At 45.5% G+C, this 12324-nt stretch overlaps 2 protein-coding genes across 7 annotated transcripts; one reads left to right on the plus strand and one right to left on the minus strand.

The window, feature by feature from the left end:
• The first annotated feature begins 2444 nt into the window (after positions 1–2444).
• Positions 2445–8868, plus strand: LOC123085445 (uncharacterized). Of its 5 annotated transcripts, XM_044507078.1 has the most exons (5): positions 2658–3509; positions 3767–4014; positions 5496–5841; positions 7605–7606; positions 8745–8868. In XM_044507078.1, the coding sequence occupies exons 1-5, from the start codon at positions 3107–3109 to the stop codon at positions 8787–8789; spliced, it is 1044 nt and encodes a 347-aa protein (XP_044363013.1). In that variant the 5' UTR covers positions 2658–3106; the 3' UTR covers positions 8790–8868. The 5 variants fall into 5 exon arrangements, with proteins under 5 accessions (XP_044363016.1, XP_044363015.1, XP_044363013.1 ...); XM_044507081.1 differs by lacking the exons at positions 7605–7606; positions 8745–8868 and adding an exon at positions 2445–2597 and having other exon boundaries at positions 3226–3509; positions 5496–6211; XM_044507080.1 differs by lacking the exons at positions 7605–7606; positions 8745–8868 and adding an exon at positions 2445–2597 and having other exon boundaries at positions 3242–3509; positions 5496–6211.
• On the minus strand, positions 6428–10514 carry LOC123085444 (receptor-like cytoplasmic kinase 176). 2 transcript variants are annotated; one of them, XM_044507075.1, is made up of 6 exons: positions 10209–10514; positions 9454–9779; positions 9225–9360; positions 8972–9114; positions 8745–8868; positions 6428–7117 (listed from the first exon to the last, which is right to left on the minus strand). In XM_044507075.1, exons 1-6 carry the CDS (start codon positions 10276–10278, stop codon positions 6795–6797), a joined length of 1122 nt encoding a protein of 373 aa, XP_044363010.1. In that variant the 5' UTR covers positions 10279–10514; the 3' UTR covers positions 6428–6794. The 2 variants fall into 2 exon arrangements, with proteins under 2 accessions (XP_044363010.1, XP_044363011.1); XM_044507076.1 differs by lacking the exon at positions 6428–7117 and adding an exon at positions 8064–8499.
• Between the last annotated feature and the right edge of the window lie 1810 nt (positions 10515–12324).

A 12324-nucleotide genomic window follows, 5' to 3' on the forward strand; every position in this document is an offset into this window, starting at 1 on the left:
AGCTAATTTGTAGCAGCGGCAAAAATAAAACCACATCTTTTCACGTAATTATTTTTGAATTTTTCCCCAAGAGCTAAGAAAGACCGTGGAAAAGCAAAAAAGCCAAAAAAAACCGGAAACCCATCTAAAAAGCCGAAAACACGTGCGAAAAAATAAAAATAAAATCCGAAGGGAGCGCTCAGAGCATGACACATGACGGCGGCTAAGAGTACGCCAAGTGATCCTTGGGGTGGCCTCCCGAAGGAGCGCTCCTACTAAATTGCTCTCGTTATTCGCCGAGCCTGAGCACCCAAGGATATCTATACCTAATAATAAAGGGGCTATTGATTTTTTATAGGATGTCACGGAAATTGATCCCAAAGTTGCAAAATATTACCCACCAATGCTACCTATAATTTCTTTTTGAGAAAATGCAGGGAGCCACTAGTTAACGAGTGCTCCTTTGGGAGCCTCGTAATGATCAGCGCCACTTGGCGCGCTCTCAGCCATTTGCCACGTGTCGTGTTCTGGTGCTCCCTTCGGATTTTTTATTTTTTGCACGTGTTTTCGGCTATTTAAACGGTTTTTTGGTTTTTTTTCGATGTTTTGGTTTTCCACGGGTCTTCCTTAGCTTTTCGATAAAAAATCAATTTTTTTGCACGAAAAAACGTGTTTTTTTCCTTTCGCGAGAGTCACTGTTTTGCTTCCGCGAGAGGCATGGTTTTTCTTTCGCGAGAGTCACGGCCGTGCCTCTCGGAAACAAAAAAAAACGTGTTTTCTGTTTTTTCCCTTTCACGAGAGTCACGGTTTTGCTTCCATGAGAGGCACGATTGTGCTTTCGCGTGAGTCACGGCCGTGTCTCTAGAAAACAGAAAAAGCATTTTCTATTTTTTTCCTTTTGCGAGAGACACGGTTTTGCTTCTGCGAGAGGCATGGTTGTGCTTTTGCGAGAGTCACGGCCGTCCCTCTCAGAAAAAAAATATGTTTTCTGTTTTTTTTCCTTTCGTGAGTCATGGTTTTGCTTCCGCGAGAGATACGGGTGTGTTTTCGCGAGAGTCACGGTCGTGCCTCCCGGGGAACGAAAAAGTCACGGTTTTGCTTCCGTGAGAGGCACGGTTGTGATTTTGTGAGAGGCACGGGCATGCCTCTTTCGGGAAGGGAAAAAAATCCGTGCTCCCGGTTTGGTTTTTTTGTCTATTTTTTTTCGTGAATTTTTTTTATTAAAACCTATCAACATGGGATCTAGTTTTAAAGATCTCGACACGAGGAATCCAATGATGAAAGCGGTTCGAGATTTGGATGCATAGTTTGAGAGATAAAACATTTTTAATAAACGGATCTCTGAAAAAAAGGAAAACTCTCAGGTTGCAACAAGTGGCGCACTGTGCACCACTTGTCGCAACCTGAGGAGTTGGAGTGATCTTTGTAACGAGTACTCCTCAACTAGTGATTTCGGAAAATGCCACCTATAAATGATAAAGAACGTTTCACAAAGGGGGAATCCCCCACCTGGGCCAGCCCATGCAGTAGGGACTTCCCCTACTGCTGCGCTCTGTGCACTGGGAGAAGATGCAACGCCTCTGTTTGGGTCAGCCCATGTCAGGGCGGCCTTATTTCTAAATTTCGTTTTTTCTTTTTTTTTGGGTTTTGTTTTCTACTTTAAATAATTTGGGACTTCAAAAAAGTTTTGAAAAAATAAAAAAAATGAGAATTTTAATTTTTTTAATAAATCATAAAATGTTTGTGAGTTTAAAAAATGTTCGCAATTTTATAAAAAATATTTGCTTGTTCAAAAATGTTTGGAAATACAAAAAATCATAATTGTTTCTAAAAATTTCGTGTATTAAATTTTTTAATGAAATTGAACAATATTTCGCCAATTTTCAAATGTTTTTGAACGAAAAAATAACCTGAAAATTCAAAAACTATTTGTGACAAAATAGTTTATTCATTCATAAAATGCTCGCTGATTCAAAAAATGATCACGCATTTCAAAAATTGTTTGTTAAATAAAAAACAATATTATTAAATTTTAAAAATTGTTACACCAATTTTCAAAACAATGTTCGTCCATTCTAGAAATGTTCACCGATTCAAAAAAATTGTTAAAAAATGTCCACAGTTTTTAAAAAATATTTGCAGATAGTGTAAAATGTTCATGAATTCAGAAACTGTTATTTTTTGGAAATGTTTGAAAATTTGTAAACGTGTTCATAAATTTGAAAAATGTTCATGATTTCAAATGTTCATGAGTTTAAAAAAACTGCTCATGATTTCAGAAAATTGAGAGTGGTACTGAGTATCGGTGATGCAGCAAAATGTGAACATGGCCATATTTGTTTTGAGACAATGAACATAGCCACTAAAGATTATGATTTTTTTTCTTCTGTTATAACGCACGGGCCCTTTTGCTAGCGTTATATTACAGGTTCACACTTCACAGGCTACGGCCTAGACATATTGAGGATTGGGCCGCCGCAGCGTGCGCTTGCCTGGCTCCCGGCTCGGCTCCCAGTCCCTCCCCACCGTCCCCCACCCCACCCACTATCTCCCACGCCGCCGTGAGCGCCACCGCCACCGCCTTCGTGGCTTCCTCTATCGCCGCTGCCGCTGCCGAGGTAAGCCGCAAGGCGGGCTCTTGGTTATGCCGGCTTTCTTAGGTCTCCTTTCTCTTTCTTTTTATCCGCCTACCCTAGCAGACGGGGGAAATCAGGCGACCTGCGGTGCTGCGCCTGCGCGTGTATCTGATCGCTGCGAAATTAGGGTTTCTCGACCTAGCGTGGCTGCTAACATGAATTTCTTTTCTTCCCGCAAAAAAAAACATGAATTTCTTTTCGGTGGCGCGGGACTGAGACTGGACCGTTTGTAATCATGTCCCCGTTCTCAACTGCTAGCAGCGGTCTGTTGCTTCGGTGCTCTCGAGTGAAAGCTGGGGACAGCGCCGAGATCTGTGGCACCGAGAAGCTTTTTACACTCGAAATTTGCGCCCTGTGTTGCCGGTTTGATGGTGTTTGTTCATGACGACAATGTTAATATAGGTTTAAGCCTTATTGTGGTAGTATTTGCTGATTTTGTTGGCGTTATAAAGTTGCATACCTATGTGTAAACGTTGTTACGGAATCATAATATGGTAGTTTGGCATGGTAAAACCTTACCTGATGATGCATTCATTTGGCCTAGATTGATAATTTGGCCGTTCAATCTTAGAATAATTTTCACAATTTGTTACCAACGTTGTTGCTTTAGTATCTTGCACATTCAGGTTAGAATGAGGCGGCAGGGACAGGGACAGGGACAGGGACAGGGGCAATACGGGGATCCTAACATCAATTCCATGGTGTCTTCCCAGTTGCATCACTACCAGGCTCAGCAAAGGGTTCAACAACTACCTGATAATAGTTACCCTGGAAGAGATCCTGGGCAAGCTGCTGGGGAGAACCAGTATACCACCCAGAAGGTGAGACAGAGCCAATGGGACAGAGGTGGGCCGAACATCCAGAATCAGATTTCACCATATGCATATAATGATGGTATGTAGTATGTACCCACACGCCTGTTTCAATTTGTTGAAAAATCTAAGATGTCAACTTTTTTGGTGGCATAACTAGTTTATATGTGCACCCTACACTTTGGACAGATTAGCATTTTTCCAAGAAATTTTGGACATATTAGTGGTTGTGTAGCTAGCATGGTAAACTGGTAGTATGTGTGAGAATGTGCTAGAAAATGTTATGTTTTGCATCTTGGTTACACTTCTGTGCTTTTGCACTGACGGATCCTGATGTAGGTCAAAGTGCTGAGGGTAAACGATCCTTTTATGATGGACAACAATCTGATCTGAAGGTTGGTCTAGAAAAGCAACCAAGAAAGGAATTGAGGGACCAGCCTCGTACCGATAAGATTGAAGCAAGGCGCGATGACTATAATCTTCCTCGTACATTTGAAAGTCTAGAGCAGAGTTTTCGTGAAGACATCGTGGTCCTATCCAAGGAACTAAATGATGCAGAGGATGCTGAAAATACTAGGCACAGGGAGGTATGTTCAAATATATTGCATGATTCTGCCTTGTCCTTCCTACCTGCCAAAAGTAGATTAACTGGACTTGCAGATCGTTTTTTACCTTCCTGATATCAGTCATTGATATGTCCTACTATTGACAGGAAGTACTTATCCATTTTATGTCATTGATATGTCCTATTATTGACAGGAAGTACTTATCCATTTTATGAAAGGATTTAATATCATATGCCTTTTGCTTATTGAGTTTCTGTTTGGTCCTGTTAGTCAATTGTGGTATGATTAGCCTTTTGAGTAACAATCCCACAGGTAGATGTTGGGAAACATCTAGTTTTGTGTTGCTACTTAAAAACTATAGATGTCTTCTCCCCTTGTTCTCAGTTATGTGCATAGACTTGTCAATTTCTATGTACATTCTCATTTTGCATGCCAATACCAGTAGTCTAGTACACACCCACATTAATCCATATTAGTCATCGGACGTGAACAACCCACATCTTGCAATGTAACTGCAGAGAACATGCAAGCTCGAGCAACCAATATAGGATTTAATACCAAGAAAAACTTGTAATACTTAGATATTGAAATGGGGTTCTCCCCCCTTGCGCATCTATAGCTTATCATGTTTCCATTGGTTTACTCTATTAGGGCATCTCCAACGCTCTGCCCTTAAACGCCCGCAAACGTCCGGGAAGCCTACTCTGGCCGCTGCGCTGCATTGAAGCGGCGTCGCTCTGCCTGCCCAGCCTATTTAAGTAGTGTTCCAGCGCCTCCTCGCCGCAAACCCTCTCCACTCCTCCACAGCAGCAGCGACGGAGCGGACGACGACGGCTGCCCAGCCGGCTAGGACGGCCATGCGTATGAGGTCACCTTCCGGTACCTCCCGTAGGTTAGTTTAGGTTTAAAAAAAAATAGTTAAACGGACAAAATATCGTCCGGTTTATGTAAATCATATTCAACTTTTATCCGGTTCCATGAAATTTGTCCGTTTGGTTCAATTTTCGTTTAAAATGCGTGCGGACGATTAGGGCACATGGTTGGATGTCTGCTTCCGTGTCTGCGGACGGATAGCGAGGCCGATTTGGGGGACGGCGTTGGAGATGCCCTTAGTAAGCTTAGATTTATCTTAGTGCTTGGTGTTGATTAAGGAATTGAGTCACTCTGAAGATTTTTGTGCCTGTGTTAAAATTGCACACCCCACAGCATATGGTGGATCCTTGTATATATGCCTTTCCTATGACAACTTTTAAATCATCTTTTATATGCCTTTTCTATGGCAACTTTTAAAGATCTAAACAATGGAACTTGTTGCAGTAATGTTGCCTCAACTACAATCATACTTGTCAATGTTGCCCCAATTACAGCATGACATCATACTGTTGATAATGTTGCAGCACTGTCTCTGAATCATAGAGTTTTCTTTTTAAACTAGCATCATACACTATTAATATCTATCAAAGACAACTGCTGTTTTACATGGTTCTCATGTCTGTGTGCAGAGATTGAACGAAATAAATGCACAGTATCATGAGAAACTATTGGCACTTCGAGCTCGGCAGACAGCCTATCGAGAAGAATTCCTGCGCAAAGAGTCTCTGGAACGCCAACAGCAATACCAAAAGGCCAGCATAAGCAATTATGCAAATAATGTTGTGCCTAGGGAACCACGTGGCTATCCTCCAACAGCTGCAGCCACGCCTCCTCCTGCTGCTGCTCCCTCTGGAAGTTCTTATGGAGAGGCTCATCGTTATGCATCTGGTCAGTATGAATCCTTTGGGGAGCGGCCAGATTACCCAGAGTTCCATGGTGGGGGCCAAGGTCGCGATCATGGTTTTGAGCACCGTGGTCATCAATACCCTGGCGGTTGTGCTTATAACTCTGGCGGGCGCAGATTCTAAAGATGGCTTGGTTGAACAGTCAGCCATTTTGGCCTCACTTCACCTGGTCTTATCTTTCCGTGGAAAGCTTAAAGTAAATTTCTGTAGAAGCTTAGTTCCAGCCTCCTCTGAATGTAAACACTTGTAAAACCTGTTTTTCGATTCTGTGCCGCTATTTATTCAAGCGATGATCATTTTCTTCAGTAGCCTGCCTAAAATTCTCCAATTCTCGACTCTTGCACATGTAGCTGTTTGTGCTTTGCAACCTCACCAGTGTTGCTTTGGATTCGTAATTTTATAGAGGAGAAAGGGAACACTATATGGGTGTTGTTTGGCTAGGCTTTGGGTTTCTATTGCTTATATCATATGGCTTATCTGCTGTTAACTCATGTCTTGCAATGAAATATTATCATCAAAGCAATGTGAATACTCCTTTTTTATATATAAAGGACTCTTTTTATTCACTCATAATGATCTTTGTTTCTGGTTCTGGTATTCTTTATGGTTTCGAATGACAGAAACTGGAGGTGCGTCTACGCACTAAGGCGACAAACTAACAACTTAATTTGTTTCATTTCTCGTGCAGAGTAAGAGTTTCTCTGACATGGCTCTCAGCATAAACACGCACTGAGTGAGAATGCTTCAAGACCAAGACACAACTGTTTCCCAACTTGTTTTACAAAGCCGGTGTACTGCAAATATATAAAACAGGCGTCAGGCTGACAGCAAAGTAACAACAGTCTAACAGCTAGCTGTACACATGACGATATATATTCTACATTCTCTTGACAGATTCAAAGGCTAGTCTTCCCCTCAAGTCCGGCTTCTCTTCACTGTTTCTACTCCCTGAAGTGTTGCTTACAAGGAGTAGGCGATGCTCCAGAGAGGTAAAGGAGTACACATGGAACCCAGCAACCCTCCCTACTTGTATGTTTTCTTCACCTCCGGAAGCTTTTCCAGCGCGGTCACGACCTGATCCATGTCCGGCCTGCACCGGGCGTCCATTGACAGGCACTGCATCGCAAGCGCCGCTGCCTTCTGCGCCGCAGGGAGCGAATATTGCGACCCCAATCGTGGGTCCAGGACATGGATGACCCTCCTCTTGCTGTTGATGTAAGGTCTTGCCCACTCCACCAGGTTATGCTGTCCAGGCGGGCGGTTCTTGTCCAGAGCTCGTTGCCCGGTCAGCAACTCTAGAAGAACAACACCATAGGTGTAGACATCGCTCTTCGTGGTCAAGTGGCCTGCATATAATATGGAGAAAAATCATGTAAGTTTGTACCAGTCAGGTGCATGCAAACCATCATTGACTTTCACCATTACAACATGTGCACAAATTTAGAGTAAAGAACATGATGAAGCAATTTAATTATAGCGACCAGAAGAATTTGTGTGCTTACATGAGTGCATCGAAGCTGTAACTATTAACTAGCCAAAATCAGTCATACACATGCAAATCATCATTGAGAACTACTCCCTCCGTTCCTAAATATTTGTCTTTTTAGAGGTTTTAAATGATGACTACATACGGAGCGAAATGAGTGAATCTATACTTCAAAATATGTCTATATACATCCGTATGTGGTGACCATTTGAAATCTCTAGAAAGACAAATATTTAGGAACGGAGGGAGTATTAACTAGCCACAATCAGTCATACAAATCGTCATTGACTTTTTACTATTACAGCATGTGCATATCGGATTAGAGAACAAGATGGTGCAATTTATAGTGATCAGAGGAATTTGTGTGCTAACTTGAATGTGGAACCAAGACGTAGTGTTAAGTGTTTAACTAAGACGAGGCAATTTAATTATAGGAACAAGAAAGAATTCGTGTGCTGACATTAGTGCATTGAAGATGTAACTATTAACTACCCAAGATGAGTCATACACATGCAAATCATCATTGATACTATCTCTGTCCCGAATCATCATTGATACTCCTCTTAGCGACAAGTAATTACGGACGGAGGGAGTATTAACTAGCCACAGTCAGTTGTACGCGAGTAAATCATCATTGACTTTTTACCATCACAGCATGTGCATATTGGATTAGAGAACAAGATGGGGCAATTTATAGTGATCAGAGGAATTAGTGTGCTAACTTGAACGTGGAACCAAGACGTAGTGTTAAGTGTTTAACTAACCAGCTGAGTATCTAGTCATCCTTCTTCCACTAACCAAAGGTGTGGAAAGCATAAAGTACCGGTTCAAGTTTTCAACTAGCATGATGGCTTGCCTCAATGGTTTGCCTTTTACAGGGTGTCATACATCATCCCCCACAAATCTTTTAAGATTTAAAAAAATTGGTAATCATAGGCATCACATGACTGGAACAACAATCGTCAATCTAAAATGGATTGTTCAGACATGCTCTGCTTCCTGGCTCTTGCCTGGTGAGTCACTTTGCTGCTAAATGATTATCTTATGCACCCTCACTGATGTAGGAGAATCACACCCCTTTAAATAAAAGGCGCATCTAAGCACAACGAAGAACCATGACATATAAAACCAAGTGAATCCGACAGATACACTAGTGTTAGTTGGTTATGTCTCTTAAAAAGGATATGGCATGCACGCCATGAAGCATCAATGTCTTGCTACAAAGATTATTTTCCTTCAATCCTGTTAGGAGTGCATTGCATCAATAGAAACTACGGTAACTGCAACTTGCCAGCAATGCTGTCTTGAACATTGAACCACAACCATCTTAAGAAGATATAATGCTAGAAAAGAATAGAACTTCATTTGCCCTTTTCATGAACAGTCAATGAAGGTCCCCTTTGATCCATGTCACTAAGATGCATGAAAATAGTAGAGGAACAATATGGTTGTAACAGATAGCTGGTAAGGCATGTTAGAAAGATTACCTGTTGCGAGATATTCAGGGGCAGCATATCCTTGAGTCCCCATGACCCTAGTAGAAACATGACTTTTATCGCCACTCGGGCCATCTTTTGCCAAGCCAAAATCAGAGAGTTTTGCATTATATTCCTGTATGCAGTCAAAGAAGGACAAGAAAAGCAAATCTTTAGACCAGAGCTCATTGTACTTTCACTTAGTGTATACATAAGAGACTGAATTTGCATGCGCCCACCGAGTCAAGAAGAACATTGGAGGTCTTGAAATCACGGTATATAACTTTAGCTTCATCGCTATGCAGGAAAGCAAGTCCCCTGGCAGCCTCAAGAGCAACCTTCATCCGTAAACTCCATGAGAGGGGCTGGAAATGTGGAGCTCCTGCAGTACCATTGCACTGTCACTCACCCATTTGGCCATTTCCAACAGCACGAATGGAACATTTCTTGCACAATGAGTATAGCACACAAGATAATATTTGAGAAACTCACTCCTGAAAAGATGGTGCTCCAAGCTACCCTTCGGCATGAATTCGTAGACGAGAAGCCGCTGCTCGTCCTCCAAGCAATACCCGATGAGCTTCACAAGATTGGGGTGTGATAGCTGCCCCAGGTAATTGACCTCAGCCTGCAAGGTATTTTTTTGCAGAAACAGATTCAAACCACAAAACCTTCAGCTCAAACAGGCACAAGAAGAAGTGCGACAAGGCCAGGGACCAACCAGCCATTCTTTGTGCCCCTGGAAACTGTCCAGCTTGAGCTTCTTCACGGCGACGATCATCCCGGTGCCGGGCTTGACCGGCGTAAACGTGCGCTCGTCGATCCACCCCTTGAAGACGGAGCCAAAGCCCCCCTCCCCGAGCAGGCTGTCAGTCCGGAAGTTCCTTGTGGAGCTTCTCAGTTCACTGAAGGTGAACTTGCGGAGGTTGGACGACTGCAAGATCTCCTTCTCGGTCCGAGGAGTCGGCGGCACCGACGACGAAGAACTCTTGCCAAAAGTGCTTGTATCAGTCGCATTGCTGCTGTTGCTGCTCTTGGAATTGTTACCTGGATTGCAAAGCAAGCGGCCGCGGTTACTCACGCTATCTTGAAGATATCAATCCCGCTGCCATTCTGGGAGCAAAATTCGCCCTACTTGTTTTGTTTGGGCAAAACCATATGCGCCTCACGCTTGGTAAAATCGTGCAATTTTGCCCACTGCTGGCCCTGGCCATCTATGAAGCCCAAAGCGGAAAACTAGACCGTGCAAAATCAACCAGCCCAAGTTGGACTCTTGTTCCAAACAGTGCAGCAGAAGAAGAATCAAGAAACGCTCATTCCTACTCCGAATAACTAACAGGACCAAATCACTAGAGAAGAAGTCGAGAAGCAGAGCACACAAAGCTATCTACTCGCTCAGACCGGAACGCGGCCTGGAAAGCTGATGCAACCAGCCAAAAGCGAGGCGAGGCGAGGCGGAGTAGAGTGGTGGCGCACCTGAGGTGTTGGGAGCACTGAAGGTCGGGTTGATCTCGGCGTTCCCCTGCACGCCGGCGCAGTTCCCCATCAGGAGCGTCCGGCAACGGTACTGGCCAGTCCAACCGGAGCCACGAGGCTGGCTGGGTCTGAGTTCGTTCGTTGTGGCTAGTGGCTAGGACTGGGGTTGGCTTTGGCTTGGCTGGCTGCTTTGGGTAGCGGTGTCATTCTTTCCCTTCTTCTCTGCCTGCCTGCCTGGTTGGAGGATCTATCATTGCTGCCTCCGGGCGAGGGTGGTGGGAGCAGCCGTGGCGTGGGGCCAGGCCAGGCCAGTCGCCTCATTAATGAACGACAAGGCTTTTCTCCTCCCCTCCGCTCCGCCTGCGCCCATGTGATTCATTTGGTTTCTTGGAAAAATTTAGACCGGACCAGACTTCCATGTCACAGAGAAGGAGAATGATACTCAAGTTCGTTCGACCTTGCAAGTCCACTCACTCATAGTGATTGCACCGGTGTGGCCTATTCAGCACAGCATTTTTTTGTTGCGGGAAATAGAAATTCTCATTACTCAAGGTGGCAATTCAGCCATCACCAAGTTTACAACGGCATTCGTTCCTGAATGAAACCATATAGCAGTACGGAGGGTGCGACGACCATAAGACGCAAGTTCATGACTCACTTTATTCTGAAAACGACTACAATGAGAAAAATGGACCTTCCGTCCCTTCGCCGTCGCCAGTCTTTTGATATCCTGCACGAGGTTGTGATGGACAGAGCGATCAATCGAAACGGCCGTGCACATGGCCACCACCTTCAAAGAGTCCATCTCGACGACAATCGGCCGATCGGTCCTGTGCAGCGCCAAGTCCAGCCCCTCCTTACACGCCTCAAGTTCAGCTACAAGGGCGTTATCACATGCTCGGAGCTCCCTGCATGTCATGAAGATGATCTGCCCAAGATCATCACGGAGGATCATCCCTCCACCTGCTGCGCCTGTCGCCGGGACATAGCTCCCGTCGGTGTTCAGTTTGGTGCTCGCCCTCCCAGGTGGTATCTGTTGAATATATGATTTATGCATGTATATTGTATAGTCCGGCCCACCTCCTAGTCATTGTATAGTTGAGGTTGTGGCCCACCTTGTACTTCATATATACGTGCACTATGCACCGATCAATACATCGAGTTGCATTGTCAAAATATTCGTTTCCAACATGGTATCATACCTACTATCCTAACCCTAACTCCTGCCGCCGCCGCGATCCGATCGCCGCTGCCGCCGCCGCCGCCGCGTCGCCGCGCCGCCGCCCCCCTATGTGCCGCCGCCTCGCGCTTCCGCCTGCACCCGCAGCGCCTCCACTCGCGCTGCGCCGCCATCCCTCCCGCCGCGCCGCCGCCCTCCCCTCTCGGTCATGGCCTCCCCCAGTTCCACCGGTACCACCCGCAGCCGCCGCACCAACCCCTTCGACGGCCCCGATCTCGTCATCATCCGTGATCTCAATATCCTCGCTCGGGTTCCCGTCGTCCTCGATCAACTCACCTCCACCTACTATGCCTGGAAGACGTACTTCTCCCTTGTGTTCCGTGAGTACAATCTCCGGGATCACATCGATGGCTCCGTGGACTCCCGCTTCATGGAGAACGATGAGGAGTGGACGTCCATCGACGCCACTCTGATCCGCTGGTTCTACACCACCATCTCGAAGGACCTCTTCCACACGGTGGTCTCCGCCGATGATGACGCTCACGCCATTTGGACTAAGCTCAACGGCCTCTTCACCGACAACGCGCTCCAACGCAAGGTTTTCTTGCACGGTGAGTTTTTTGGGTGCCAGCAGCTTGACTCGTCGGTCGACGATTATTGCATGCGCCTCAAGAAGCTTGTCGACGAGCTCCGTGACCTCGGCGAGAAGGTCTCCGACGAGCTCCTCCTCAGCACTCTCATCGCCGGCCTGAACGAAGACTTTGGGAACGCCGCCTCCAACATCCCTCTCATCACCAACCCGACATTCCCCAAGATCGTCGCGTACCTGAAGCTGGAGGAGAAGAGGATGTGGATGTTGCACGCCCGGGCCACCCATACGGCTCTCATCGCTGGAACCCGCGGTGGTGCGCCGCCCACCGCTCTGGCTCCCCCCCG

The sequence above is a fragment of the Triticum aestivum genome, chromosome 4A, assembly GCF_018294505.1.
Source record: "Triticum aestivum cultivar Chinese Spring chromosome 4A, IWGSC CS RefSeq v2.1, whole genome shotgun sequence".
NCBI classification, from domain to species: domain Eukaryota; kingdom Viridiplantae; phylum Streptophyta; class Magnoliopsida; order Poales; family Poaceae; genus Triticum; species Triticum aestivum.

Excerpts from the sequence above, each read along its gene's own strand:
- LOC123085445 (XM_044507077.1), top strand. The coding sequence starts at position 3,107 with ATGGTAGTTTGGCATGGTAAAACCTTACCTGATGATGCATTCATTTGG. Across the intron at positions 3,510-3,766 it reads ACCATATGCATATAATGATG|GTCAAAGTGCTGAGGGTAAA; the intron begins GTATGTAGTATG and ends ATCCTGATGTAG. Across the intron at positions 4,015-5,495 it reads AAAATACTAGGCACAGGGAG|AGATTGAACGAAATAAATGC; the intron begins GTATGTTCAAAT and ends GTCTGTGTGCAG.
- LOC123085444 (XM_044507075.1), bottom strand. The coding sequence starts at position 10,278 with ATGGGGAACTGCGCCGGCGTGCAGGGGAACGCCGAGATCAACCCGACC. Across the intron at positions 9,361-9,453 it reads AGGGGCACAAAGAATGGCTG|GCTGAGGTCAATTACCTGGG; the intron begins GTTGGTCCCTGG and ends AATACCTTGCAG. Across the intron at positions 8,869-8,971 it reads CCAATGTTCTTCTTGACTCG|GAATATAATGCAAAACTCTC; the intron begins GTGGGCGCATGC and ends GACTGCATACAG.